This window comes from Misgurnus anguillicaudatus, chromosome 10, assembly GCF_027580225.2.
Source record: "Misgurnus anguillicaudatus chromosome 10, ASM2758022v2, whole genome shotgun sequence".
NCBI classification, from domain to species: domain Eukaryota; kingdom Metazoa; phylum Chordata; class Actinopteri; order Cypriniformes; family Cobitidae; genus Misgurnus; species Misgurnus anguillicaudatus.
In genome coordinates, this window is record NC_073346.2 from 33,196,216 (window position 1) to 33,224,203 (window position 27,988).

Sequence of the window (27,988 nt, forward strand, 5' to 3'; positions counted from 1 at the left end):
ACGCCGATACAGATGTAATGCATAACACTTCAGTCAATCAAAAACCCTAAATATTAATATTACTAAATATTGTTTACTTTTATTTTTCAAAAACAAAATGTAGAAATTACGTTCAATATTATTGATATTTAAATAATTCTTTACACTAAAAAAGTGCTAAATAAAACCAACAGTTTGTAATCATAGAAGAACCATACGGGGTGATATAGCACCACTTGGTTCTAAAGAGCACAATATGGTTCTATAATAGGCTATATGTGCTACTTAAAATGGTTCTTATGATTACGAGCCAGTAAACCACTTTTAGAGCTATTTAGCACTGTTTGTTTTTTAGAGATAAAAGATGAGATAAATCTTGTTTACTACGCTTTACCACAAATTAACAGCTTTTACGATGACAGAATTTACTCTTTTACTATAATAAAACAATGGATAATTTTCTTAAAGGAAATAACACAAATAATACCTTAAAACTTAAACGTGTCAGTATAAAAAAAACTGTTATTCACTGATAGTATTTAAAGAAACACCTGAGGGCGTGCTAAAACTGACTTGGATAAAAACAAATTGAATGTTTTTGTCAAAATAAGGTAGCAATCAAGTTAAATTTTTATTGTAATTAAGCTTAACACGTTATTAACATGTTTGGTATTACCTGTTAAGAAACTGCTGTTTAAGGAAACTGCCCAGAGCTTCACCTCCTGACGTGTGTTCAAGTTCATGTGCCGCTGCGCACACCGACCGGCGTATGACATCATAGTACCGCGAGAGTTATTCTAAATTAACGCTTTTAAATGACTCTCGCGCGATACTGCCTTATTAAGCTGAACACCTTTAAAACGCTTTCTTTTATTCAACTATTTTTACAAGTTTGATAACATTTTGTATTATTATTATTGTTGTTGAAAGCAGCAATTATAACACATAAAATTAATAATTATAATTAATACAATACGTATTTTAGTATGACCAGAGGGGCACATTTAAAGTTGAGGCCCCGCCCCTTGCACGCCACTGTACACATTTATTCATATGTACCAATATGTACCGTCGAGTTAATAATATGAATTAATATTAATGTGAAATTTTTTAAAGTGTAAATAAAAATTAAATTAAATGTTGGCACAATTATAATTTTGATTACAAACGTAATTTCTAACACTTGAGTGATCAAAAGATGTTTACGATCAAGATGTTTAGTGAATAAAAAATGTGAACGGCACATAAAATACAAAATCTAATGACTGATTTTATAGAGAAACATTTACAACGTTTAATTTATTTACAAGAATTCACAATTTGATGTCACAGCATCAGTTTACATAAGAAAAAATGACATGTACAAAAGTAGTGTTTCAACATCAAGAGGTAGCTAACAATATTTACTTAAGGCATCTAACTGTAGTGGATGTTTGAGGAAATCCTGGGAATGCATGAATATGCATTACCAGCAAACAAACTGAGGATATATGTATTTAACACTGATCTGAGATCTGTCCTGGCAGCAGAATCTGCAGTCCCCAAATGTCTGAGAAAATCCAAATCGACTCAATGTTAAAATGCTACAGTCAATCGATTCCATCCTAGACACGATGTTCGCCAGTTCTTTTTGATCATGAGAGATCTTCACCTTTAATGTCCCCAGGACTCTGTGGTTTCCTCTGATCGGGTCGACTGTGGAGACCCTGCATTTGTTGAGGGGATGTTTAGACTCGCCAAGACCTCATGTGCCGTTTTCCCGAGCATGCCCTGAACGTCGCAGACGAAGCGGTAGACGTAACGTTTGCCTGCTGTTTTGTGAATGATGTTTTTGTGGTAGTAATACCGCAGACCTCGACTTAGCTTCTCGTAGTTCATTTTGGGCTTGTTCTTACACTGGCCCCACCTCTTTGCGACCTGGAGTTCACAAGTAACATGGTACATGTTTTACAATAACAGATAAGATCTTTAAAACAGTTGAGAAAGTGTAATGATGACTAGATAACACATGCCTTAGTTATAGCTTAAAAACGTACGCATTTTAGAAGAGCTTATTGAGAAATGAATCTCACCTCTGCAGGGTCTGACATTTTAAACTCCCAGCCATCTCCAGTCCAACTGATAAAAGTGTGGCAAGCAGAGTCCAATAGAAGTTCAAGCAGAAATTGCCAAAGCTGGATCGGCCCGGATCCTGATGGAGACATTGAAACTACATTGAGCTACATCGCGACAAGACAATTCATCTCCTATTATTAGTAAAAACAAAAATTAGCTTCTGTAACAGAATCCCTCACCAGGATAAGCAGACATTGGTGCTAAGTCACCCTCTCTGTCTGATCTTTGAGATGGTGCAGTACGTCGTTTGGCCACACGAGGGCAGTAAGTCTCTGAGGGTTGAGAAACTGGAGGTGAGGAAGATGATGACGGCTGCCCAAGCATGGAAGTGCAGTAACCCGGTGAAGGGTAGTCTGACCAGTATGGAGACCTGCTTTGTTGGTCTGCTTCATACAAAGCATATGTTCTTTCTGTATCACCTACACACAAAAAAACAAAAACAAAAGTTGAATACATTTGTATGCTATTACACAGATTTATTTTGTGCAATTTTTTCTAGGACAGTTTCTGGAAATAGAAATCAGTATCTTTCGAGAGTTAAAACCTACCTAGATGTTCCAGACTGTTGGTAACGGATGATCTTGGACCTTTTCCAGGTTGATAATGGCTGCTGGTGTCCATTCCTGGGCTGAATTGACTGCTTTGGGTTGGGGGACACATTGGGACAAGGTTTTGGTAGGTCTGAGCAGTTTCCTGAAAGCCAACCTGTTGTCTGTCTGCTATCATTCCTTCTGGAACTTAAGAATTATGATGTCGGGTTACTTAAAAGAACGTTTTAAAATAGTTTGGAAAAAAATACATTTTTTAATACTTACTATTAGTGTAGGACGCCCAGCAAGTAAACTCAGGAAAAGTGTCCAGATTAAACAGTCCTGAGTCAACAGAACCGACTGTTTGACTGTGACCTTATAAATCAAAATGTTTATATTATTAAAAATACACAAGACTTTAATGAATGCAATTGAGATGAATCTGAAAAGTCTTACCTTTGGAACCATGCAAATGCTCTTTCTGGGTCTCTGGGTATGTTTCAGGATACTGGTGTTGGGCGGGTCCTTTGCTGTCTAATAAAAAGGACAGGTCTTCACCACTGTAGTCTGGAGGTACATTATCAAAGATATGAAATGAATGAGAGAGCCAGCGAGAAATATTATGAATAGAATTAACAATAGACCGGATCGGATCTGTGCAACTCAACGACAAAGTTTTCTTCACTAGTTTTCCCTAGTCTAAGTGTGCTAGGGTAAAGGAAACCCTATAAAGGGACTCTGACAGGGTGATGAAGAAGTGTATAGGAGACAGGGTGCTAAATCTGTTTGAGGAGGAAGTCTGGAGGAAAGGATTAGGAAGAGAGGGAGGGAACAGAAAAACGGGTGTATCTTTAACCTGACCACCCCATTTTTTCAACATCCCTGCCTTGGACATTCCTAAATCTCAGTGACACCCCCTTTTCCTGATGAGCTTTGAATTAGTGCACACAAACAAGATGTCAAGGTCTAATTTTTAGGGGTCTGACAGGGGTGTTGCAAATCTGGCTTAACAGCTGAAGGACAAAGGAAATGTTTTGCACAGGGATTCAGGAAACAAGGCTGGAGAAACACTACGGCCCACGAAATGTGACAAATTTTCCCCTTGAGGACTGAACGAATGTGACGATTGTAAATATGATTTTATCAATTACGTGGAGAAAAGAGGATATGAAATTTCTCTAGAGTTGCATTTATATATTTTAACACATCTCACACTAAAATAAAAGCGTGAGACGAAAAACATACAATATTCAGTGAACTTTTCTGATTCACAAAAGAAGGTCATTTGTAGTGAAAAAAAGATTTTCTAGACTATAAAAAAGTATGAACGAAATCTTTCTCTTAAGAAGAACCTTCATGAGATGGAGGAAAAATAAGCGGAAGTAAGATATTACCATATGAACTGAAGTCAAATCCACCAGGAACTTCTTGAGTTCTGAAGTCTTCTGTGTAAAATCCAGCTTGATACATTTCCATCTGAAGAAAGAAACATCATGAGTTTGTTGTGTGAAATGATGAAATAAACCAGGAAAAGTGATTTTAAAAAGATTTGAAATACTAAAACATGCATCCTTTCTTTTAAGCTTGTTAAATACTTAAAAATGATAGGCCTATTGTCAAACCATGTAGATTAATTTATTAAATATATTAATTGATTTTCCACCAATGTAAAATAGTCAACTATCTTCAATATAGTGAATTAACACTTAAAAATCTCAGATTAATTTCGAATTAAATAGAAAACTGATCTTACCTTAATTTTCCTTATTCCTGATAGTAGGGATTTGTTTCACCTTCCAGCGCTGCCTTAAACTTTGTTCACTGTTGGTGCTTTACTCAGGCCCGTTATAAAGAGGCGTTGCGCGCTGGGGCGTGTCCACGCGCCTGTGAAAGAATGCGTCGTGACTGCGTGTCCCTCGTGACGTCAGACAGGAGTCACGACCACAGATTTGTTACCTCTTCATTCATAGAAAAGGTGTCTATGGGGAGTAAAGATTACTAAAACAAATAAACAAAGTTTGGACAAAAGAAAATCCATGACCTATGGAGTTTTAAACACTTTCTTATAAATAACAGGGGGACGCAAAATCCAATAACGTATATAGTTGCTAATCCCGAATAATAACAATGATGCTATAAATACATCAGTCAGACCATATTTTGTAAAATTATAGAATGGCAACGGTAGATTAGCCTATATATTTTTTGTGGTGCACGTTTATTGGTGCAATATCCTGCCTGTCAACACTGAAAATTAATAGGCCATTTTTATGTACTACAGTTTCCATGCAGTCGATAAAAAACAACACTGAGATTTACGACTGCATGATACTGGGAAATGCCGGCATCCCGATATTTGTTTATTGCAATATGAAAAATACATCATGACTTCGCCGGATAACTTGAATAGCTCAATATGGGAAGAATGAATTAGTCTAGAATGATGAACTACATCTTCGTGGAAAATGAAAAGGTCCGTTTTACAATTTCTCGAGCATTTATCTGAAATGGCAACTTGAGAAAAAAATAGTTGTGCTTATAATTTTGTTGCGTGTACGCAAAACCTGCAAGTCAGGAACGTGCAGCAATAAACTGTGTAAAATAATAATTAACTCATAAATCAAAATAAATTACATCATATAGGACCGATACAATGCTAGTTTTAATATTTTACAGCTTTGCTACATGTTTGCATTTGAAAGGTATTTGGTTAGGGCCTACTATCACCAGCACTTCTGAATAAATGTTTCTACAGACTGAAACCTAAAGTTAGAAATGAGATCAATCAGATCCAACAACTTAGACTTTAATGAGTCGTTCGTATCTTTAAAAGCCATTCAACAGAACAATAGACTGCTAAATTCCGAGCCGTGCAGGCCTGAAATCACGGCGTGAGTGCTTTGGACAGATAAGAGCAACCCAAGGGTCTTGTATAAACAAACACCTCAGGCCATTTTCCTCCGGCGCGCAGAAAAAATACATCTGGAAAAGTAAGTAGCCAAATCGTGCAAGGCAGGAGTCGTGATTGAAGCGACCCGCACACCTAAGAGGATACAATCAGTGTCAAATTCCCATGACACCTCAACATGCACACACACCCCTGCTTGGAGTCTGATTGAACATTTGTGCCTGAATGATACTACAAGAACACTTATTTCTGTTAGTTGGATAAAAATACTTTCGAAGCATTCATCAAAACTATTTAAATGATCACGAAAATAACATTTATTTATTTTTACTTAACATACACACTAAAAAAAATTCTGGGTTATTTCAGTCTAAGTTTGTGTAAAATATGGACAACCCCATCTGTTGGTTTGAATTAGAAAATGTCATTATTTAATCCAGATTACAGATTAAATAAAATAACCCAACAAAAAACCATTACGTCATAAAAGTACATACAAAACGCATATATGCACTTTGTTCTTTTCTCAGAGTTCTTCTGAATTTTATGCAGCATTTGATCGATGATGTTGATATGGTGTTTCATATCTCTACTTTGCGGTTTGAGAACCAAGTTAGGTGCGATTTCCTTTGTAATTTTTAACTTGCTGTTTGGATAAAAATAAAATTCATCATGCATCAGTTCCTTTATGCTTACCTATTCACATATCACTGCTTAATAATTATAATTACCCCCATTGCAAGTATAATATATGCTATATATAATTTAAGCAAATGTTACAAATCTTTAAAAGTTTAAATTTAATAGAAAAATATGTTTTTCTAAATTGTTAAGAGAGACGACAAATTTATTAAAATAATTAAGAATATATGTATATGTATATATTCATCAGCTAAATGTATCCCTGGCACCTGTTTATATATATGTGTCTTTTAATCAGAGGTTCTGCTTTAACAAGTGTTTAGAAAAGTTAGCGCAATAAGATTTCACCAATAAGGAACAGCGCTAGATGCTTTGTGTGACTTCACTTCCCAATTTTAGAAAGAGAGCTCAGAATGAAAAAAAAAAACTGTTGCCATCCGGTTATGGTCTAAGCGAAAATAGTTGCAGCAATGGTTTGCGCCGATGACTAAATGCGCCTGTGCACACAAGTCGATGCGTTTCAGCGGGGTTATCAAAGTGTCTGGCTTTTACATAGCTTAAGTTTAACAAAGTATTTCTTCATGAACTCCACAGAAAACTGCAATGGACTGTACTATTAAGGTAGGCGTTTGATCTGGTTTATTGTCTGTTCTGAAAATGAGTAGAGAGTGCGCAACCACCCACACGGTTAGTGCGACTACTGGTGAGAGAGGCAAGGCGGTGATGCAGGTCCCCACTCTTTCCTTCTCGTACAAAATTTCCTCTTCCTTCCCGTTCGTGGTTGAATGTCGGCTCTTTAATAACACAAGAAACCGCTACAACTTTTACACTCAGATAAAAAACGAAATGGTGTCCAGAGCGCGCGCGAGAGGGTATGCACAAATTTGTGATTCCATTTGCTTTTATTTTACAACAGTTACACTTCTAGAGTGCACAATGGTGTGTTTCACGTCTTACTCGAGGCGGCGAGGCACACAGAGGTAATTTCTTTTACAATTACGAGAAAAAGAACGAGGAAAAACGAAGAAATAATGCAAACTGGACAACAATATACGAATATTAAATATGGCACAATTATGGCGGGTGCGCTCTCGAGGCAGGTGGCTTTATGGCGCCAACAACATGGAATACTACAGAGACTTTAAAAATCACGGAGCAAATTGCGTCTGGTATTTTAACTTTGTATATTTTCGTACAATTTGACAGAAAACTTTGCAAGAGCAACTCATTTTGTAAATTTTGTAACTTTGATAAACTGCAGAGGTTGTATTTCCAAGTATAACACTTGGCTGCTAACATGGTATGGCTGATGTAAATTGTAGCAAACGAATGCTTACGTTATATAATGTGTGATATTTTGAAAAAGTATTATGTGTGTCTTTTAACTTTAAAGTTACCAGTTTGTAAAGATTAGAAGGCTTGCTGTTCACTTAAGTCATTGATTATTATTATAAGACATTTATATTGCACGAGTAGGCTTAAATTGATTTTACATTCGTAAACCTTAAATAAAAAGCGCTGGGGTTAATAATTAAACGACACTGAAACTATTAAAATGTCACATATCTGTTGTTTTAAAAAATCCTAAGTGTCATCAATATACTACTACTACCTATACTATTATTATTAATATCATCGTCATCAGTAATGTTTGCTGATTGCTTTCGATTTATCCTTATTTTTATAATTATTATTATGAGCATATCGTGTCATGTTTATTATACTGGCGTTCAGAACGAACCTCTTTTAGTAATGGTGGCTTACATTTCGTTTAAATGCTCTTAAACATCACACACAAATCTACAGACGCTTGTGAATTTGTACAGTATGTAATAATACAATGCAAAGGTAAACAATTAATTGTTAATTTTCACCTAACAAATGACGTGGTTGTGACTATTGAGAGCAGGGTATTTTTAATTCGTTTGAAAACCTGTTTTAATTTAACTTTACGCAATGATCTCTATGCATTCCCCTCGCAAACTATTCCACATATGTTTTCACAAACATTCCTGTTGTTTATATCATTATGTATGTTTTTATCCCGTGCCTGATTTAGTTCTTTAAGGAATAATTTATAGCTAAGTGCTGGGCGCTTGTCAGGTGTCGTTATCAGAACGAAGCAGGCTTCCTGTCTCAAACCTCAGACTTTCCGCACACACTTCCGCACCCTCCTTTCGAAAAAAGGCAACAAAGACTGACAAAACAAAATTGATTCGATAGATGTGCGATGCCAATGCATTGTTCTGCGTTTCAATTAAAAGTTGCTGGACAATAAACTGAAGCGAGATTGAACGTGCTGAAGCTCCACGCGTTTAGTCGCGCTGTCAATTATACAGACTCTCTTCTTCAGCTCTGATGTTGCTGATTAAAAACTTGTGAAAACCACAAAGTGTTTTGCAGCCCAACGCGCAGCTGCGTGGCTCTTTGCAAAATCAGCACGCCTTAACGTCAACTTCTGCTTTCTTTCACTCTCGCAAATTCAACATGACTAACATCATAACCGGGAAAGTTTGCGCTCCATTAATACGTCTGATTCAAAAGGCATTTAATTCTCGTTCATAAAAAGTTGCATAGCTTAAATATTCGATTTTATTAAGCATATTGTAATTGTTACACTTTAAAATTAAAATGATGCAACCTCTGAATAATAATAATATATATTATATTAATTTTCTGTAATTAAACAACAAAACAAAATCTAAAAGAATTAAACGAAACTATTTGTTTTCTCAGGTTTGTCAGTTCCTGCTGTGGTTAAGAAATATCAAAGTAGTGTTGCATTGGGTTTTCATCGAGTGCATCCACAGCACACTATCAGCCAATCAAATGCGATTCATTTATTAAATGCGACTGCAATGCAAAGTTCATTTTAATAATACTATTCAAAACATTTTAATGAATTTAATTTAATTTCCTTCCCCACAAAAAACTTTATTTTAACAAGATTGGCCTCCCACATTTAAAAAAAAAGTTTTTACAACAGTGCTTGGTTGTTTCAATCCATGGTTACGCAAAATATTTACAAACCCAAATGTTGGTTTATACTAACCTAGAAAATGTCCATATTTGACCCATCAGGGGTTAATCCAAACCAGCATAGTTTTTTTTACTTTAAATCCAACAGTTGGGTTTGTTCATATTCTATCCAACCATTGGTTAAATCAACCCAGCATTTTGTAAAGTCTAAATTGCGCCACAATGTAGGATGTTATAGTAATTACTATAATGTATAATATAGTATTCTAGTATTAACTACACTTTAAAAAGATGTTTGTAAAGGTTCTTCTAACCGATGCCATATTTTTGGTTCTTCAAAGAACCATCATTTTTAACATTTTTATAAAGTAACAAACCTTTTTAACTTTTTTTAATCTAAAGAAACTTTTCTAAAACTTAAAGGTTTCTTATAGAATCACACAGCCAAATCATTCATTTATTATGGCATTTTGAAGCACCTTTATTTCTTAGAGTGTAAAGTAAATTGGTGCACTTAAATAAACACTGTAATATACTTTAGTGTTTTTGAACCTCAATAAATATTATAGTAAAAAGGCATTTTATTACAGATTACTACACACTCTAACCAAAAATATTGGTTTGGTTTAACTCGTGATTGGGGAACAACAATCCAGAATAGGTTTATTTATAACCCAACAGTTGGTTCTGCCCATCACAGTGTTTAGTGAATACTAAAGTATATTACAGTATTTAGGCATCAATTAAACTAACATTATTTATTGTGGCAAGTTTGCAAACACAATTCGTTTTAAAAAAATGATGAGAGAATAACAATTTTGATGGAGACAACTGTATCATATTTTTGAGATATAAAATTTTCTGACAACATTACAGAAACTAATAGATTCCACATTATATAGGTTACTTAAACCTATGCTATTACACAATTAAAACACTGTCACTTTATTAATGTATTAAAGTGCACACAGTGAACATTGTGATAATCTCTGATATAATTTACACTTTTAGCTTATGGTCATGGGTTATTTTAACATAATGACGACGCAATTTGATGTAACTTACACATATGAGCTTTGGTGATTAATAATCTGCAGGTATTTTTAATGACTGGCCACCATACACTCATTTTCAACCCACACTGTAAAAAATACTCCGCTGCCCCAACACTTCTTTGCTAAATCAACTCAGAAGTCATGTCAACAGAGATGAGTTGTCACAACTTACAAAATCCAGCCGACTTTTCTCAACTACACTTTATAAGTTATAGCAACTCATCTGTAGTTATAACAACTCATCTCTAGTCAAGATAAATAATAGTAAGTTGAAATGACTTGTAAATCCGAGTTGATTCGGCAAGAAATGTTGGGGCAGCAAAGTATTTTTTACAGTGCACCCATGGTTGAATCAAAAAGGAACAAAGCTAGTCATTGGGTTAAAGTAACCCAGAAAATGTTTATATTAGACAGAACAATGGGTTAAAACAACCCAGCATACAATATTAACCCAAATATTGTCTTTACTTCAGTAAACATCACTTAATATATTTGAGTTTTGGACCAAATACTTAAAAAGTTTAGTTTGTTTAATTTTTAAGCATATAAAATCCATTAAACTAAAACATTCAAGTACACTGAACTTAAAATTATTAGTTAATGTTGTAAGCAATACCCATAGTCCTTCGCGCCTAAATATTTAAATTATTTTTGGCTTTTTCACAGAATAAAAACTTTCACTAATTAATTATTTGTTAATAAAATGTCATAAGTTTAAGCTCTTATATTATTGATGTTGTTTTGTTGTAAATAATACATTTGTGAAGTCACTGTTCAGGTAATCAGTGTTTCCGTACATGAATCCTGTTCAGAATATTTTATTGTATTTCTCTGCACAGTATTGACAATGCATGTCAAAAACACAGTTTTGTGTGTGTTTCTGTGGAGAATCACGTTTATTCAATGATTGACTTAAAGTCAGTCATGAACTTTGTGTTATAATACCATTTATAACACCAAAAGTAATATAAAGGATTAAAAAAAGGGCAACTTGATTTGTCTGCAACACCAACTAAATGTTCTATGTTAATACAACTTAACCTGTTTAGTTTTACCCGGTGTAAAAACTAACGTTATTTAGTGAAACGGGTTTCCTCATAAATTTCTATGCTTTCTCACAAAGTAATGTCAACTAATCCTAAACAAAGAGTTTTAAGTCTATTCAACTTAAAATATGTTTCTAGAACAGCTTATATGTTTAAGTAAACTTCAATCAAGTTGTTCAAGTAATCATTACTTCAATTTATTAGGGCAACAAGTTTGCTTCATTTTTTAAGTAAACTCAACTTATCCCGGCTTCCTAAACGAAGAGTTTTAAGTCTATTCAACTTAAAATATGTTTCTAGAACAGCTTATATGTTTAAGTAAACTTCACTCAAGTTGTTCAAGTAATCATTACTTACATTTATTAGGGCAACAAGTTTGCTTCATTTTTTTTAAGTAAACTCAACTTATCCGGGCTTACAGTGTATGCAACCCAACGGGTTGGGTTAGTCCCTTTTTTACCCAATGCTGGTTTGAAAATAACCCAGCATTTTGTAGAGTATACATTTCTAAGGTGCTTCCTGTATCACGCATCCGTTTATAACCTGTACAGAAATAAGAACATGATTGAATAGGAGTCATTTTAAAAAACGCCCGGGTAAAAGCTCTCTCAGACCAAGACTATATAGCAGTTCTCACAGATTACCGAATGGACACTTGAGCTCCACCCTTTGAGGGTGATTTGTTTCTCTGCAAAATAAACAAGGAAACACCACAGAGACTGTAAGACAAAACAAGGCTCCAGAAAAGCATATCTGTACCACATGTTCTCTTATGACAAAATAACGAGTTGAGATCTGTTGCAATTCACCTGCAAGGCCTCGTGCATTTGTCACATGTATAATTAAGTAAAACACATACTGGCATAGTTGGTATGTGTGTGTGTGCGCACATTTCTTCGTTGTTTTTGATGAGCGATGTGCATTAACCTTACTGACCCTGACATTTTGCACAGCTTCTATTTGCTAAAATATTGTGTTTGGTTTCTCAGCAACTGGGACTGATATGAAACACATTGAACAGGAAGTCAGTTGTGGCATTGGTGGCCACGGTAGAGTATGTTTGTGTTCATCATTTTGAAGGAGAAAGCAATAGCATGGGTGCATATGTGGTTTAAAAGGTGCATAGGTGCAAAATAATTTTAACTGCAGAGTATTTGCTGTTTCAGCTCAGTTAAGTTGTACCTGTTGGCAGGTGTATATAATGAGGTGTTACACATTGTGGTTCAAGTTATTAGAGGTTATACAGCTCTGTTTAAGAAACTAAGTAAAATGTAATTCATTATTGACTAAATGTCTAACAGTTAAAGTAAATATAACATTTTATTAGATTTTACTTTATTTATGAGGACAATAACATTTGCTGTAATACCATATATGATCATATACAATATATTGATATATTTAATAAGTTTTCCTGTATTGGTAGTTTCTATTTTTCTTCTTTGAAACAATGCACTACTGTAAGATGTTGTAAGCAATATAAAAATTGACTTTTAAAATGATAATCATGCCCTCCAGTGGATTTTACCGCTACTTGTGTTGGTTTCGGAAAGGTTTTTGAGGGGTTCTGCACTATATTCTTAGTCACCTTTGTTACACAAAGCACCATTTCGGTTCAACTTCATGTGTGCTTTAGGCTGAAGATGTTGACTGCTGTTTGCAAATACAAACAGAGTAATGAAAAACCAAGTTACAATTTTGCACAAGCCTCTCCAGTTCTGAACTTTGAGTTTCTTTCACTTCTCTAGTAGGGCGGGATTATTTTATGCTATATTTTAGTCATTGGGTTCACAAAACAAAATAAAAACAGGTAGTCTTCCTGTAGCTCAGTTGGAGGAGTATTGCATTAGCATCGCAAAGGACATGGGTTCGATCCCAGGGAACGCACATACGGATTAAATGTATGAGTTGATTGCACTGCAAGTCACTTTAAAGGGATAGTTCACCCAAAAATGAAAACTCTGTCATCATTTACTCACTCCCATGTTGTTACAAACCTGTATAAATTTCTTTGTTCTGATAAACACCAAGGAAGATATCTTGAGAAATGTTTGTAACCAAAACATTTGTGGACCCCTTTTACTTCCATAGTATTCTTTTTTCCTACTATGTAAATGAATGGGGTCCACGAACGGTTTGGTTACAAACATTTCTTAAAAAAAATCTTCCTTTGTGTTTATCAGAACAAATACATTTATGCGGGTTTGTTACAACATGAGGGCGAGGAAATGATGACAGAATTTTCATCTTTGGGTGAACTATCCCTTCAAGTGTCTGCCAAATGGATGAATGTAAAGGTTAGGTTAGGGTGTGCAGCAAAGAGAGTGATACAGTAAAGAATAAAAATACTGACAATACTGGTTTCAACAGGTACATTTTTCCGTTAAAAGCAATAAAAAAATCAATTTCATGTTACTTCTGAATGTCAGGTGAATGGACTCTACAATGAGAGACTACCCTCCACCCTGTTCGGTGACCCTTAACCTCAATGCATTCAGAACAAATTTGTTTTTCAGCATCAAATGACCCACATTTCTACCACTCCTCTGTTTCCTATCTCATGCCCCATGCCAAAAGGTTTCACTACACATGGGGGCCAGATTTCCTGTACGCCACCGAAAAAGCTCAGTGCTGACGTATCTCAGTTTTAAAGACAATGCTGAAGCCGTTTAAACGCACTCTTTAACACAAACATTTATTCGCACATAAACACATTCATATTTTTTAAACGCTTGACGTTTTAACCTGACTCACCTATTCTCTCTCTCTAAGACGAGCAAAACGACCACACTCGACCAACTCAGAAAAAAAGACGTTTCTCAATTCACACTTTGACTCACATCTAATTTGACTCTTGTGCCAAGTCATACTTACAAGTACTTGCCGTTAAAAAGACGCCCTAGGCGGTTTCAATAAACACGTAATTTTTCACTTTCAAGATTTAAGAGGGAACACAATATGATCTGAATCCGATTAACAGCACGCTGATAAAAGCAGGAAGCCGCAACATTCCCTGTACTAAATATCTAACAAAATCATTCTTCGTATACAACAAGTTTTTTATGTCGTTTTTCATTTACCAAACCGAGTCTTTGTTGATGTCATCCACAGGAAGCCCTATCGGTGGTGAGTGAAGATCAGTCCATATTCGAGTCACCCTTCAGTGGTCCTCAGGCCATGCACATGAAGGGAGAGATCGGCTCGCCTGCAGTGTTCAGACAGGGTTCTGAAGAGAACTCAGAACCTACAGAGCCCGACTGGACGGGGTCGGCCACACAGAACCCTGCAAAACGAGCAGAACACATCAATGGAAGCAGCCGTGAGGAGAACATACATGCCAGAATATAGATGACATGCAGTACAGTTACTGTACATAAGACTCTGAATCAATTTTGTTATAATTTACTTTTTACATGGAATACTAAAGGTGTGAAAGTCTGTGACCACGGGATATCAGCCGCAGAAAAAAATTGTCAAAATATGTAACCCAGCTGTTATTGGGGCAGCAACCTTTAAAAAGGTCCTAATGTTTACAATTAGGTACTAATGTTTTGACTATTTTGATTTCAGTGCACCATTAAAGGGACACTCCACTGTTTTTAGTGAAAATACGCTCATTTTCCAGCTCCCAAGAGTTGAACATTTGATTGTTATCGTTTTGGAATCCATTCAGCTGATCTTCGGGTCTGGCGCTAGCACTTTTAGCATAACTTAGCACAATCCACTGAATCGGACCAGACCACCAGCATCGCGCCCAAAAAAAACAACCAAAGAGCTTCGATATTTTTCCTTTAAAACTTGACTCTTCTGTAGTTACATTGTGTACTAAGACCGACAGAAAATTAAAAGTTGCAATTTTCTAGCCACATATGGGTAGGACTATACTCTCATTCTGGTGTAATAATCAAGGACTTTGCTGCCGTAACATGGCTGCAGGAGGCGCAATGATATTACGCAGCAGCCGAAAATAGTCTCCTTAGTATCTTTCAATAGCAGGGGACTATTTTCGGACACTACGTAATATAATTTTTTTCCGCCGGTCTTAGTACACGATGTAACAACAGAAGAGTCAAGTTTGAAATAGAAAAAAATAAATCTCTTTCATTATTTTTTAGCACGATGCTAATGGTCAAATCAGATTCAATGGATTGTGCTAAGTTATGCTAAAAGTGGTACCGCCCGACCTGGAGATAAGCTGAATGGATTCCAAAACAGTAAAAATCAAATGTTTAACTCTGTAGGGGAGCTGGAAAATGAGCATATTTTAAAAAAAAGTTGAGTGTCCCTTTAAATTACTCCATACAACTTTGTGATACATTCCTATTCTTCTGATGTCATAAAGTCATAAAGCTTTGTGGCAGTGGTCCTAAACTGGGGGGTGTGAGATGGTGCCAGAGGCCCCAGTTTTTTTTATGACATTTTATAAAATACATTAATTAATCATAAATTCTATGTAATTTAACCTCAGAAAAATAAGGCTACTGACAAACAGCACTACATTTTATAATTTATGTTTAATTCAAATTCTCAGTTTGAGATTGATTTATGTCATGAATTTTTTTGGTGGGGGCGCGAAGGGAAGTATGCCGAAAAGTTCATGAACATTGTGGGAACAACATACTAAAATTTAAAGCACTTATGGTTAAAAAAATCAACCACATAATTAATTTTTTCACAATTGTGCCCGTCTGTGAAATCCTTCCTTAAGTCTCAATCTTATTATGAGATGTATAGCATAGTTATTGATTTAAATTTTTGACATGATCAGTATTAAAGATATTTAGATGTTGAATGTTCTTCGTTTTTATGTAGAAAAATGATTTTAGCTGGGTTTTCACAAGTCTGGGTCACATATTTAGTCACATGACGGACTTTCACAAGTGCATACTGAATATGTGGAAATGACTAAAACTGCGGACTGCAGCAGACCAGAAGAGTTTGCATATTTGTGAAAAATGCTGGGTTGTTTTAACACATGGTTGGGTCAAAAAAGGGACATTAAGACTGGTTTTCTTTCATCGTGTCATAGCCGTGAGTCCCCAGTGGACTGTAGTGTGACAAGGAGGACTCGACACATGAGCAATAGTGATGGGGGGCAGATGGCCTATCAGGCCTCGTACCCTGAGCCACGGACCAGCCCGCAGACCGCCACCCCACCCAGCAGCACCGCCACAGAGGAGAAGAGGGTGATTGTACCTGCAGGTAAGACTTAAAGTCGGATCAGGCGTTATTACAGAAAAATAGTTGTATAGTGGACTAAAGTAGACGGGTGGAGAATTGTGGAAAAATAAAATTTTACAGGTGACATCAGCCAAAAAGAAAAATAGTTTAAAACACAAAGCAAGTTACTATTTTAAAGGGATAGTTCACCCAAAAATGAAAACAATGTCATCAATGACTCGACCCTCATGTCGCTCCAAACTTGCAAGACCTCCGTTCATCTTCAAAACACAGTTTAAGATGTTTTAGATTTAGTCTGAGAGCTTGTTGACCGCTCATTGAAAATCTATGTACGGTATACTGTCCATGTCCAGAAAGGCAATAAAAACCCAACCAACGTAGCCCACGTGACTTCCGTGGGCCAGCCAGAACGTGTTGAAGCATCGAAAAAAAATTTTGGGCCAAAAATAAAAAAAATTACGACTCTATTCAGCATTGTCTTCTCTTTTTGCGTCTGCTGTGAAGCGTATGCGCGAGACTAAACTCTCGTGACTCCTGTGACGTGGCTGACGTGTTATCTGGTGTGCCCCAGCTGTTTTTTTGTGCGCCTGGGCTTTGTTTACAGTCTGAGGGAGACGGACGCTGTAAGTTTGAATAAAACTTCGCAAACATGTCTGAAGATAACACGTCATCCGCGTCATGTGACTTTAGTCTCGTGGAAGAGAAGACAATGCTGAATAAAGGTGTTATTTTTGGACCAAAATGTGTTTTCGAGGCTTCAACACATTATAACTGAGCCATTGATGTCACATGGACTACTTTGATGATGTTTTTATTACCTTTCTGGACATGGATAGTAAACCGTACGTAGATTTTCAATGAAGGGTCAACTAAATCTAAAACATCTTAAACTGTGTTCCGAAGATGAACGTAGGTCTTATAAGTTTGAAACGACATGAGGGTGAGTCATTAATGACATCATTTTAATTTTTGGGTGAACTATCCCTTTAATAAAAAAATTATCTGTTTTGCATTGATGAATCAATCACAATAAACCCATGAATGAGTACAGATCAAGTTTCACGTTTACTTTGTTGTTTTGTATGTTAAAAAGAGAAGCACTCGACCACTGTTGAGAAGACTAGCTTTAGAAATTGGTCAACTCTAGGCTAAAGCCAAGTGTATGGTGTACAGATACTGTGTACACACAAAAATGTGGTAACTGAGCACTAACCACAGGGTCTTGCGTCACTCTGTACTTGGTGGGAAAAAGAGAGCTTGGTAACATGGACATTGTAAAAGTAAGAAATGCATATCGAGGTGCCAACGTACTTCCTCTTTCCTGCACTCCTAAGATCCTGGCAGTCAGTCAAACCAGCACTAAACTTCGGATGACCGTACAGATTCCTGAAAAGACTCTTTACTCACTCCCCAATTATAATGTTCAGTGATCTTCCGGGAGACATTTTTGCCATTTTGAAGGTCACCGCGACATCATTACAAGGGGTGAAATGTTGGGAGTCGCTTTGCTTGACATTGAGTGTAGGCATACTTGAGTCACCCAGACCAAACAATTACAGTGCGTATAATACTCGGATATGACATCACAGATATTGTGAATAAGACACATTGAGGGGCTTATATAATAGTAAAATATGTTTACTAGTCCCCAACAGAAGCATTAGGGAGTACATGAGCATTGTCTTTCTTCTTACCTCTTTCTTTTGTCTGTTGCACTTTTAGACCCAGAAGTGTGGACACAAGACCATGTACGGCAATGGGTGGACTGGGCTATTAAAGAATATGGGCTATCAGATGTGGACGTGTCCCTCTTCCAGACACTGGATGGAAAATCGCTCTGCAAAATGACCAAAGAGGACATGATGCGTCTCACTTCCGCATACAACACAGAAATTCTTCTCTCCCACCTAAACTACCTCCGGGAGAGTAAGAGACTTTGCCCGTAATTCCATATGAATAATCCATTACTAATTGTTCATTTTCTCGAGGGAAACATCAGGAAAACTAATAAAGCAATTTTAGTCATTTCAATTTCCCAACATAGGTTACTGTACAGATTGTTGGCTATTTATATATACACATTAGATAAACAGGGTCTGTTTCCTTTCTCTTCTTGACTTAGGTAGCCCCACCTTTTCCTACCCCACAACCCCAACCAATACGCAACCACAGCCCAGATTACAAGTGAAAGCTGGTAAGTCAAACTACAAGGTAATTTCTTTAGTGGCTTAAAATGCTTACCAAAAAGTACTTACGAACATAAATTTTTTAATTAAGAATAATTATGAACATTATTTTATTAAGCAAACAACTTGACATACAGGTGCTATACCAGGCCAAAGAACAACAATTTTTGGGTGTATTGTGTAAAGAACCTAAGACATAAAAAACTATTTGAAGAGTTTCGTTGCAAAACGAGATAAATCAATTTTTTTTAAATTTTTGTCAATACATGTTTATTATTATGTTATCATGTTATTATTTTGTTTTATTGTGCTACTTAGCTGTATTGACAAAACAAACCAACTGCAGTTGCATTGAAATTAATTGGAATGCACAACCAAAAAATTAGATTTCTGAACAATTAAAAAAACGGTGGTTATCTCGTTTTGCAACAAAACTCTTCATTTATAAAAGTGTTTAGACTATAAAAAGGTGACAAAGAAATGGTTCTTTGACTGAATAGTTCCTCCGAGGAACCAGAAATGGTTCTTCAATGACATCGCTGTAAAGAACCTAGTGCGTATGCTAGAAAATAACAGTCTACAAGGGGTTCTGTGCATATAAAGTGTTAAAAATAAGGCAGCGGCTATTTACACTAAGTACATATCTTGGCGATATTTGCCATTTACATAAATTGCTATATATGTGCTATGGTATTCACATCAAGTAAAAATATAGAAATATTTTCTATTTACACAGTAAAGTGTAAGAGACAATATCAGCATTTTCTTAGCGATATGCTATTTACAGTTGGTAAAAACAAGTTTTGTTTAATAAATAAAATAAGATGCTATTTATATCGGCAGACACCGGGTGAATTCCAAATGGCTTTTTTTTAAGGGCACTTCCGGAAGGGGATGCTGCATCAACAGTCACTTTAAATAGAGAAAATGACATTGTTTTCATAGCCATAAATCGTCAAGTGTATCTTTAACGGCCATACTATGAGCAGAGGTGTATAGTAAAGTATTTTAGTTACTTTTTCTAAGCATCTGTGCTTTATCAGAGTGTTTGTTTTGGGAAAAAAATTTACTTTATTAATTTTTTTTTACTACATTCTAAAGCATAGAATCATACTGTGTATTCCTTTAATATTGCATATTAAAATTGATTTAATACCCAATTACATAAATATTGTGCACTTTTACTTTCTTGAAACACTAATAAAATACAAATACTTCATTTACTTTTATGTAGAAAGTAAAAATACTTAAGTACTATACACCTCTGACTATTAGACACAATCGCGCAACTCCCTCCAGTTTACACATCAAGAGCTTTAATCCATTACAGGATTTTAAAGCTAAATGTTTTTGCCTTGGCTTTTAACTGTGACTCTTTTTCTATGTGTCCCTAATTGTTTATGATGTATTTTATATTATTCATTGTGATTGAATTTACACTAATTATACACCACCGTGGTCAAGATTAATTGTTCCTAGTGGTGCTATATAAATAAAGTTGAATTTCGAAGGAAATAGGGCATAGGGATGATCACATCCGGTTAGAAGTCGGCCACTATTTGGACATCAGTTTTTTTTATAAAGAATAACAGGATCCAACAGTGCAAATTAGTATTATATTTATGTAAATTACCATATTTTCCGGACTATAAGTCACTCAGGGGTGGTTTCCCGGACAGGGATTAGCTTAAACCAGGACTAGGCCTTAGTTTAATTAGGAAATATAACTAGTTTTAACAAACATGCCTTACTAAAAACATCACTTGTGTGCATTTTGAGGCAAAATAAAGGGCACTGATGTATTTTAAGATATTTCAGTACAAGAAGTGTTTGTAGTTTGGACACTATTTTAGTCTAGGACTAGTCTAATTCCTGTCCGGGAAACTGCCCCATAGAGTATAAAGGTACATTCACATTATAAGCGACTTTGTCGCTGTGTGTAGCTTGTCTCTTTCAAAAAAGGCATTTCTATATCTGGTTGTCATAAACAAATGAGTACCGTCCACTCCAATAACTGACAAGAGACGGATGACGTTAACACCATTGCTTCGTTCTCATTGGTAGTCGCTCCTGAAAGTCACTAATAATTTGCATAAAGTTCTACATTTCTCAAATTTGTCGCACTCCATCCAGTCACCAACGGTCACTATCACTTGTGTCACCGGAAGTCTCCAAGCTTCAATTGAAATCAATGAGATTTAGTCGCTCTGCTACTACTAGTAGCTGCTAGTCTGAATGCAGCTTAAGTCGCATCAGTCAAAAATGAGTTTTGAAGAGGGAAAAACATATTTAAGACGCTCTGGACAATACGTCACATTTATTTAGAAAATGATTTCACTAAATCCAAGCCCTAGAACATACATTTAATCTGGAAAGGCAAGTTATTCAATAAACTGTGGCACACAAAACAACAGGCTGAATAGGTGTCTGAACATGTTAACGTAACATTACCATTTATTTACTGAACATAATAGCATATTGAACATTCCTGGGAGGCTGACTAGGCTAAAATTAACACGACAAGCCAAATCAAGTTCAAAAAGGTCCCGAAGTCATTCCACATCACTGAATCCATTGAATTACATAAATACAGGAGCAGCAAAGAGCAGACTCTCGCGGCTGTAGACGGTAATGGTGTCTCTTGGTTGTTCATATGTCAAAATTATTTTCATATAAGTCGCACCTGACTAGAAGTCGCAGGACCAAACTATGAAAAAGTGCAACTTACTGTATAGTCCGGAAAATACGGTATTAAATAGATGCTTGCATAAATAAAAGCCATACCTTAAATTGACCCCTAACCTTACACAATAAATTAATTTATTATTAATGAACACTTTTATTTCATTCATTTGAATTAAAAATAAATGCTTTTTAGATGCGATATGTGATAGGAAGAGTGAGAAGAGCAAGGTCAACAACAATATGCAGATTTTAACCAACCACATCGCAACAAAAGCCTGTCCCTCAAGTCATACGTTTGACTGTTGATTTCCGTGCTTCTTTTTTAAATGTTAGTGGTCCAACACAACACATTGGTGGGCAGAGCTAGTCTGCCCTACAAAGGAAAAAGACCTTAACTCGCTACAGCTTAGAACTGAGAACAATGACTTTAAGCTAAGACTTTTTAGTGTCTTAAATGTCCCAAAAATATCAATAACTCATTTTCGACCAAAAACAAAGTTACTGCCTTTTGCCTTTATAGGGCAGTAGTGCAAATAGCGGTGCTATATCATGAACATAGCACAAAGTTTTGACCAATCAACAAGCTGTTATGAGTTAATAAGAAAATAAAAACGCAATAAATTATGAAATGCACATTACAGTGATTTTAACATGGTTAGCCACCATTTAACTGTGGACCGCATAACTGTGGTAAAATCAGAGCACTTTCTTTTGTGGCTCACTACATCTAAACAAGATCCACAATTCAATTCAGATTTCTAAGTTAAACATTTTAAGCTCTCTCATCAAATATTAATTAATATTAATAAGTTACTATGCATTAAATATTACATGGCCTGTTGTTAAGAGTTGCTAGTAAGGACTCTTGTGTTTGTTTAATGCACAGTGCTCAAGCGTTGCAAGGTTTTTGAATTGTTGCACTTTCAGACAGGAAACAGCTGCATCAGGACAGGAAGCAAGGGGTGTAGATCTCAGGTTAGGACACAATCGACTATTCTGTGGCAGTTAAATCGGTTAAAACAAAAGGACATTTACCCCAAGGAATTGTGTGCCATCTTCAGGGCTTCTTAGTGTTTAGGTCTTGGCTTTGTTCTGCCCCGTGTTTCTCCTTGGGGATCTTTAATGCAAGGCTTCCTTCCTTTTTCGACGGCCTTCTCTCTACTCTTTAAAGCATCCTTTCCTGTAAAATCTCCCTTCGTTAACCATTCTTATCTGACTCTCCCTTGGTACAGAAAACAGCTTTGAGGAGATCAGCAGAAGGAACAGTTGGTCTTCAAATGCATTGCCAGCTGTTGCAAAAGGTAAAGATACTCTACAAAGCATAGCGTCACACAGTTATACTTCACATACATAAAGTTTAGGGTCACATGACTCAAACATTTTTTTCATTAAAATTTGACTGTATACAAAAGTTTTCTCTTTTAGAAAACTTAAATGGTATTAAAAATGTTTTGAATTTGGACCAAATAATTAAAGAAATGGTTGATGGGAACTCAATTCTTTCAAAAGATGTAACCCTAAACTTTTGAAGAGTGGTGTATGGTCAAAATATAGACCTCGGCTGTCTCTGGGGCTGTACTCTTTCAAAAAGTACAACTTTTTACTCAAAGTGTTCATATTAATACCTTAGAAGTACAGTGGTGCTAAAAAATAGCAGTGCAACATCAGTAACTTCATAAACCATTATAGTAATATTTTTGCCTTGGAAATTATTTACTTGCAGATGTAGTAACGTAGAAAAACAATAGACCCATTGAGTATGATATCAACACCATTTGTTCGGAGTTATAGCAAATGTTTCACCCATTGTTATAAAAGAAATTCAACAACATGTATATTAAAATGGGCCATTCCAAACATTGCTCGGAGGAATTAAAAACGTTGATTTGAGTTGGGAAAACAAATACAGTAAAGAAATGCAGCAAAGTTTAGGAAGCTCAACTAAAATGACCTCAAATGCTTTAAAATGGTAACAAAAGCCCAAAGCACATGGAAGATAACAAGCCAATACTGTTGAAACAGAGAGTCAGGGTGGCAAAGATTTAGCCTTTTATCACCTCTAGAAGGATCAAAGATAATTTAAAATGATCTGTAAGTACTGTGACAGTCAAAAGACATCAGATTGAAGCAAGGCTGCTTGCAAGAAGCCCCAGTTAAGCACCAATGTTGAAATAAAGGCATGAATGCTGAATCACATCAATTGGCACAAAGAAAAATGGCATAACATTTTGTGGCCTGATGAGAGAAAAATAGTTAGTATATGTAGCCACAGTACACCGTCAAGATCATGGTATGGATGTTTTTTATACTACTGTGTTGGGCCTATTTATTACATACAGGAAACATGGATCCGTTTGAATACATTAGAATCCTTAAAGGGATTATGTTGCCCTTTGCAGAAGAGGAAATGCCCCTATAATGGGTGTTTCAACAAGACAACAACCCCAAACACACAAGCAAGAGGGCAAAATCTTGGTTCTAGACAAAAAAAGATTGAGGTTATAGGTGGTTTCATCGGACGCACGTGCGATGACGATACGTGTCTGGTCCGAACTTTACTTTGTTTAATGGTGTGACTAGTTGCTAAACTGAACTCTTAAACAAATCCCTTGTTGAAAATAACAACGTGTTGTTTATTTTGCTTGTTATATAAATAAACTACGCTTAAAGAACTTGGTTGTTATTTATTCTTAGCGGAGTTTATTGGAAGTTACGTGTTGATCATGAAAGCCGCTTGTTTATGTTGTTACGGCTGAAACCGTCTATAGAGTGGCCAGCTCAATCCCATGATCTCTACCCCATTGAAAACTTGTGGGGCGACTTTAAAAATGCAGTTTCTGAAGCAAAACTTGACAGGAACTGTGGATCCTGCACTCTAAAAACAAACGGTGCTATATAGCACCAAAAGTGGTTCTTTGCTCGTAATCATAGAAGAACCGTTTTTTGGCCATATAGCACCAGTGAAGCACCTGTGTAGAACCATATAGTGCTATGTAGAACCAAATGTGGTGCTATACACTGTAAGCCCATACAGGTTGATTGAACCTAAAAAATTTATGGAAACTCGTTGCCCTAAAAAAGTTGATTTTGCCTGGTTGAAATAACAATTAATTTTAAGTTTAATGTACTTAATGTTTTAATTTCTTCCAATGCACTCTTAACCCAGATTAGATGACATTACTAGAAATGTGTGAGGAAATCTGTTGCATATAACTTTAGTTTTATCACTTTATATTACTTTTGGTGTTATAAATGGTATTATAACACAAAATTCATGCCTGGCTGTAAGTCAATCATTGAATAAACGTGATACTCCACAGAAACACACACAAACTGTGTTTTTGACATACATTGTACTGTGGAGAGAAATACAATAAAATGTTTTGAACAGGGTTCATGTACGGAAACACTGATCACCTGAACGCTGACTTTACAAAATTATCATTTACAACAAAACAACATCAATAATATAAAAGCTTAAACCTATATGACATTTTATTAACAAATATTTGAATAGAGAAAGTTCTTATCAGTTTTTAATTTGTGAAAAAGCAAAAAATAATCTAAATAGTCAGGCGCAAAGGATTATGGGTATTCCCTACAACATGAACTAATAATTTTAAGTTCATTTTACTTGAATGATTTAGTTTAATAGATATAGTAAGGTTAACAGTTAAATCAACTAAAATTTTTAAGCTTTGGCTTCAAAACAGAAAATATTAATGATTTTTCCTTGATTGTTTGAGTAAAGACAATTTCTGGGTTAACAGTGTAGTGGTGCTATATGGCACTTATATGGTTCTACACAGGTGCTTCACCGGTGCTATATGGCACTAAAAACGGTTCTTCTATGGTTACGATTCAAATCAACAGTTTTGGTGCTATATAGCACCGTTTGTTTTTTTAGAGTGTGGGATGAAATACCCGTTTCTAGCTGCCAGACTCAATTTATTAAATGCAGCAGCAGTTATCAACAACAATGGAAATGCAATTAACTATTAGTTATTCAATAGTTTAAAGGGAAGTTAAATCTTAAGAAATTTCTTTAGCTTTCAGTGTCTACAGAGAAAAATCGCCGTAAATTTTTTGAAAAGCTTAATATTCTTTTTTTGCTTCCCTTTAAAAAAACAAGACAGACTTGATATTTTTTGTTAAAGGGGCCATGGCACAAGACATTTTATTAAGATGTCAAATCTTTGGTGCCCCCAGAGTACATATGTGAAGTTTTAGCTCAAAATACCATATAAATAATTTATTATAGCATGTTAAAATTGCCACTTTGTAGGTGTGTGCAAAAATGTGCCGTTTGGGTGTGTCCTTTAAAATGCAAATGAGCTGATGAAATTCAAACACTGATCACAATGATGGTGGTTTGTTGCAATTAAAACTCAATTGTGCTTTTCTCTGAACTAAATGACAGTGCTGTGGTTGGATAGTGCAGATTAAGGGGTGGTATTATTATAATAAAAGCTCCTTATAACATCATAAGGAGAGCCAAATTTCAACAACCTATTTTTCATGTGCTTGTAGAGAATGGTTTACCAAAACTAAGTTACTGGGTTGATCTTTTTCACATTTTCTAGGTTGATAGAAGCACTGGGGACCCAATCATAGCACTTAAACATTGAAAGAGTCAGATTTTCATGCCATGGCCCCTTTAATGCTTTAATTTGGAATTGAATGTGGAATGTTTTCAATACATTTTTGCACTTTATTCACTTATAACTGATTATTGAACACCACTGTACATATTAATACCACATGAATACATATACCTGTACCTAATGGTACATATTAGGGCCTTTTTTTAAAGAGTACAGCACCAGTGACAGCTGGGGTACATATTTTGACAATTCTTTTCTAACAATGTACAAATGTGCATGTAATAAAAACCTTACATTTATACACACTTAACTTTTTTTTATTACTGGTTCTCCAGTTGAACATCAGCACAATACCAGAATTACAGAGCCTCCACCACGACCTCCTCCAGGTTAATGTTCATTTTTTAATTCAGTACTTAAAGCGTCTTTAGCCATCACGAAACATCTAATCAATATTTTTTATATTTTTGTAGATCCCTACCAAGCATTAGGTCCCATCAGCAGCCGCCTTGCAAATCCAGGTAAGTTTTTAACATTGTAAAATGAGTGTAGTAAAAATGTTGTGAAAAATGTTGTAAAATGCAGTGTCAAATGTTCAACAAATGTGGCCTTTTTAAAGCGTGTATAAAATGTTCAAAAGTTTGAGCGCAGTGCACTTCTTTGGTGTATTACTGATTTTAGCTCAGTCAAAAGTGTCCAAAAATATTAAGGCCCAAGGCCGTGACTGTTTGCCCGACCTTTTCCACACAGAAACAAAACCGTTCCACACCAAGGTCCGATCGTCCAAACAAAATTGTAACAACCAGCCCGTCACCAGCACTGAAAGGACTGTGGGTAGGTGTCTGACCGACCCACATTCTGTTTCTTTGAACATACATTAAAAAGGTCACATTTGGACAAATAACTAGAGACGTTTCATGCACAACAGTCAATTACATAACAGTATCTGTTCCTCATTTTAAAGCCTCTAAAACTTTTTATTCGCTTTCCCCAGGCTCTGGTCAGATCCAGCTGTGGCAGTTCTTGCTGGAGCTTCTGTCTGACAGTAATAACTCCACCATCATTACATGGGAAGGAACCAACGGTGAATTCAAGATGACCGACCCGGATGAGGTGGCCAAGCGCTGGGGGGAGAGAAAAAGCAAGCCTAACATGAACTACGACAAGCTCAGTCGTGCCCTTCGCTACTACTACGACAAGAACATCATGACCAAAGTGCACGGCAAGCGCTACGCGTACAAATTCGATTTCCAAGGCATTTCCCAAGCCCACCAAAACCACCCGCCAGACGGTGGCGTGCTGAAATACCAGACCGAAGTCCCCTACATGCAGAGCTACCACAGTCACCAGCCCAAAATGAACTTTATGGGCACTCATTCAACCCCTATGCCAGTTTCTTCTGCTAATTTTTTCACGCCTCCTGCCACTTATTGGAATTCCGCGACAGGCGTGGTGTATCCCAGCTCACCCATGCCACGACATCCCAGCACACATTCTCATTTGAACTCGTATTACTGAACAGAAGCCCTGAACGATCGCAAAGCCTTAACTCATGGCATTCGTACTGCCCCTGGGTTTTATAAGCTTGTCGAAGAGAATCAAGCATAAAACGGAAAGTGTTTGGTGGCGATTTCATAAAACTACAACTTTTAGGTGAATCATCCGACATGAGATCTAGTCATAAGGTTTAAAACGTCTTGTAGCATTCACAAGCATCAAGTTCTCCATCTAGTCACATTATTGTACAGTATATATGCATATTAATTAATATGGCTGTACTTCAGGGCTAAATTGTAAATATGTCTTGCATGTTACGTATAGGGATTTGAAGAGACATTCCCAAAAAGCCAGCATATTCATCTCTAATGTCTTCATGTAATATGACTTTTGTAAGCAACTTTTTTGTACAGGTTTTTTTTAATCAAATAACATCACTCCCATAAGTGTAACGTGATATTTTTAACCAATAAAAAATATGTAGCTCACTTATTGTTGTCCTCTTATATGAAAACTACATTACCATCTCTTCATAACATCACAAAAACAGCACTCAAAAAGATCCAGTTTTTTTGCACCCC

General features: G+C 36.0%; 2 protein-coding genes across 7 annotated transcripts; one reads left to right on the forward strand and one right to left on the reverse strand.

Moving 5' to 3' along the window:
• Nucleotides 1–1,248: 1,248 nt before the first annotated feature.
• Nucleotides 1,249–14,474, reverse strand: etsrp (ETS1-related protein). 5 transcript variants are annotated; one of them, XM_055210994.2, is made up of 9 exons: nucleotides 14,335–14,474; nucleotides 4,378–4,622; nucleotides 4,019–4,100; nucleotides 3,081–3,158; nucleotides 2,910–2,999; nucleotides 2,643–2,831; nucleotides 2,274–2,513; nucleotides 2,052–2,170; nucleotides 1,249–1,896 (listed from the first exon to the last, which is right to left on the reverse strand). In XM_055210994.2, exons 3-9 carry the CDS (start codon nucleotides 4,098–4,100, stop codon nucleotides 1,633–1,635), a joined length of 1,062 nt encoding a protein of 353 aa, XP_055066969.1. In that variant the 5' UTR covers nucleotides 4,378–4,622; nucleotides 14,335–14,474; the 3' UTR covers nucleotides 1,249–1,632. The 5 variants fall into 5 exon arrangements, with proteins under 5 accessions (XP_055066969.1, XP_055066970.1, XP_055066965.1 ...); XM_055210995.2 differs by having other exon boundaries at nucleotides 2,910–2,991; nucleotides 3,079–3,158; XM_055210990.2 differs by having other exon boundaries at nucleotides 3,081–3,191.
• On the forward strand, nucleotides 6,627–27,895 carry fli1rs (Fli-1 proto-oncogene, ETS transcription factor-related sequence). Of its 2 annotated transcripts, XM_073872406.1 has the most exons (10): nucleotides 6,627–6,795; nucleotides 14,366–14,569; nucleotides 16,282–16,456; nucleotides 18,158–18,361; nucleotides 18,558–18,629; nucleotides 22,539–22,607; nucleotides 26,246–26,299; nucleotides 26,384–26,431; nucleotides 26,661–26,744; nucleotides 26,905–27,895. In XM_073872406.1, exons 1-10 carry the CDS (start codon nucleotides 6,778–6,780, stop codon nucleotides 27,426–27,428), a joined length of 1,452 nt encoding a protein of 483 aa, XP_073728507.1. In that variant the 5' UTR covers nucleotides 6,627–6,777; the 3' UTR covers nucleotides 27,429–27,895. The 2 variants fall into 2 exon arrangements, with proteins under 2 accessions (XP_073728507.1, XP_073728508.1); XM_073872407.1 differs by lacking the exon at nucleotides 26,661–26,744 and having other exon boundaries at nucleotides 6,628–6,795.
• Nucleotides 27,896–27,988: the final 93 nt, after the last annotated feature.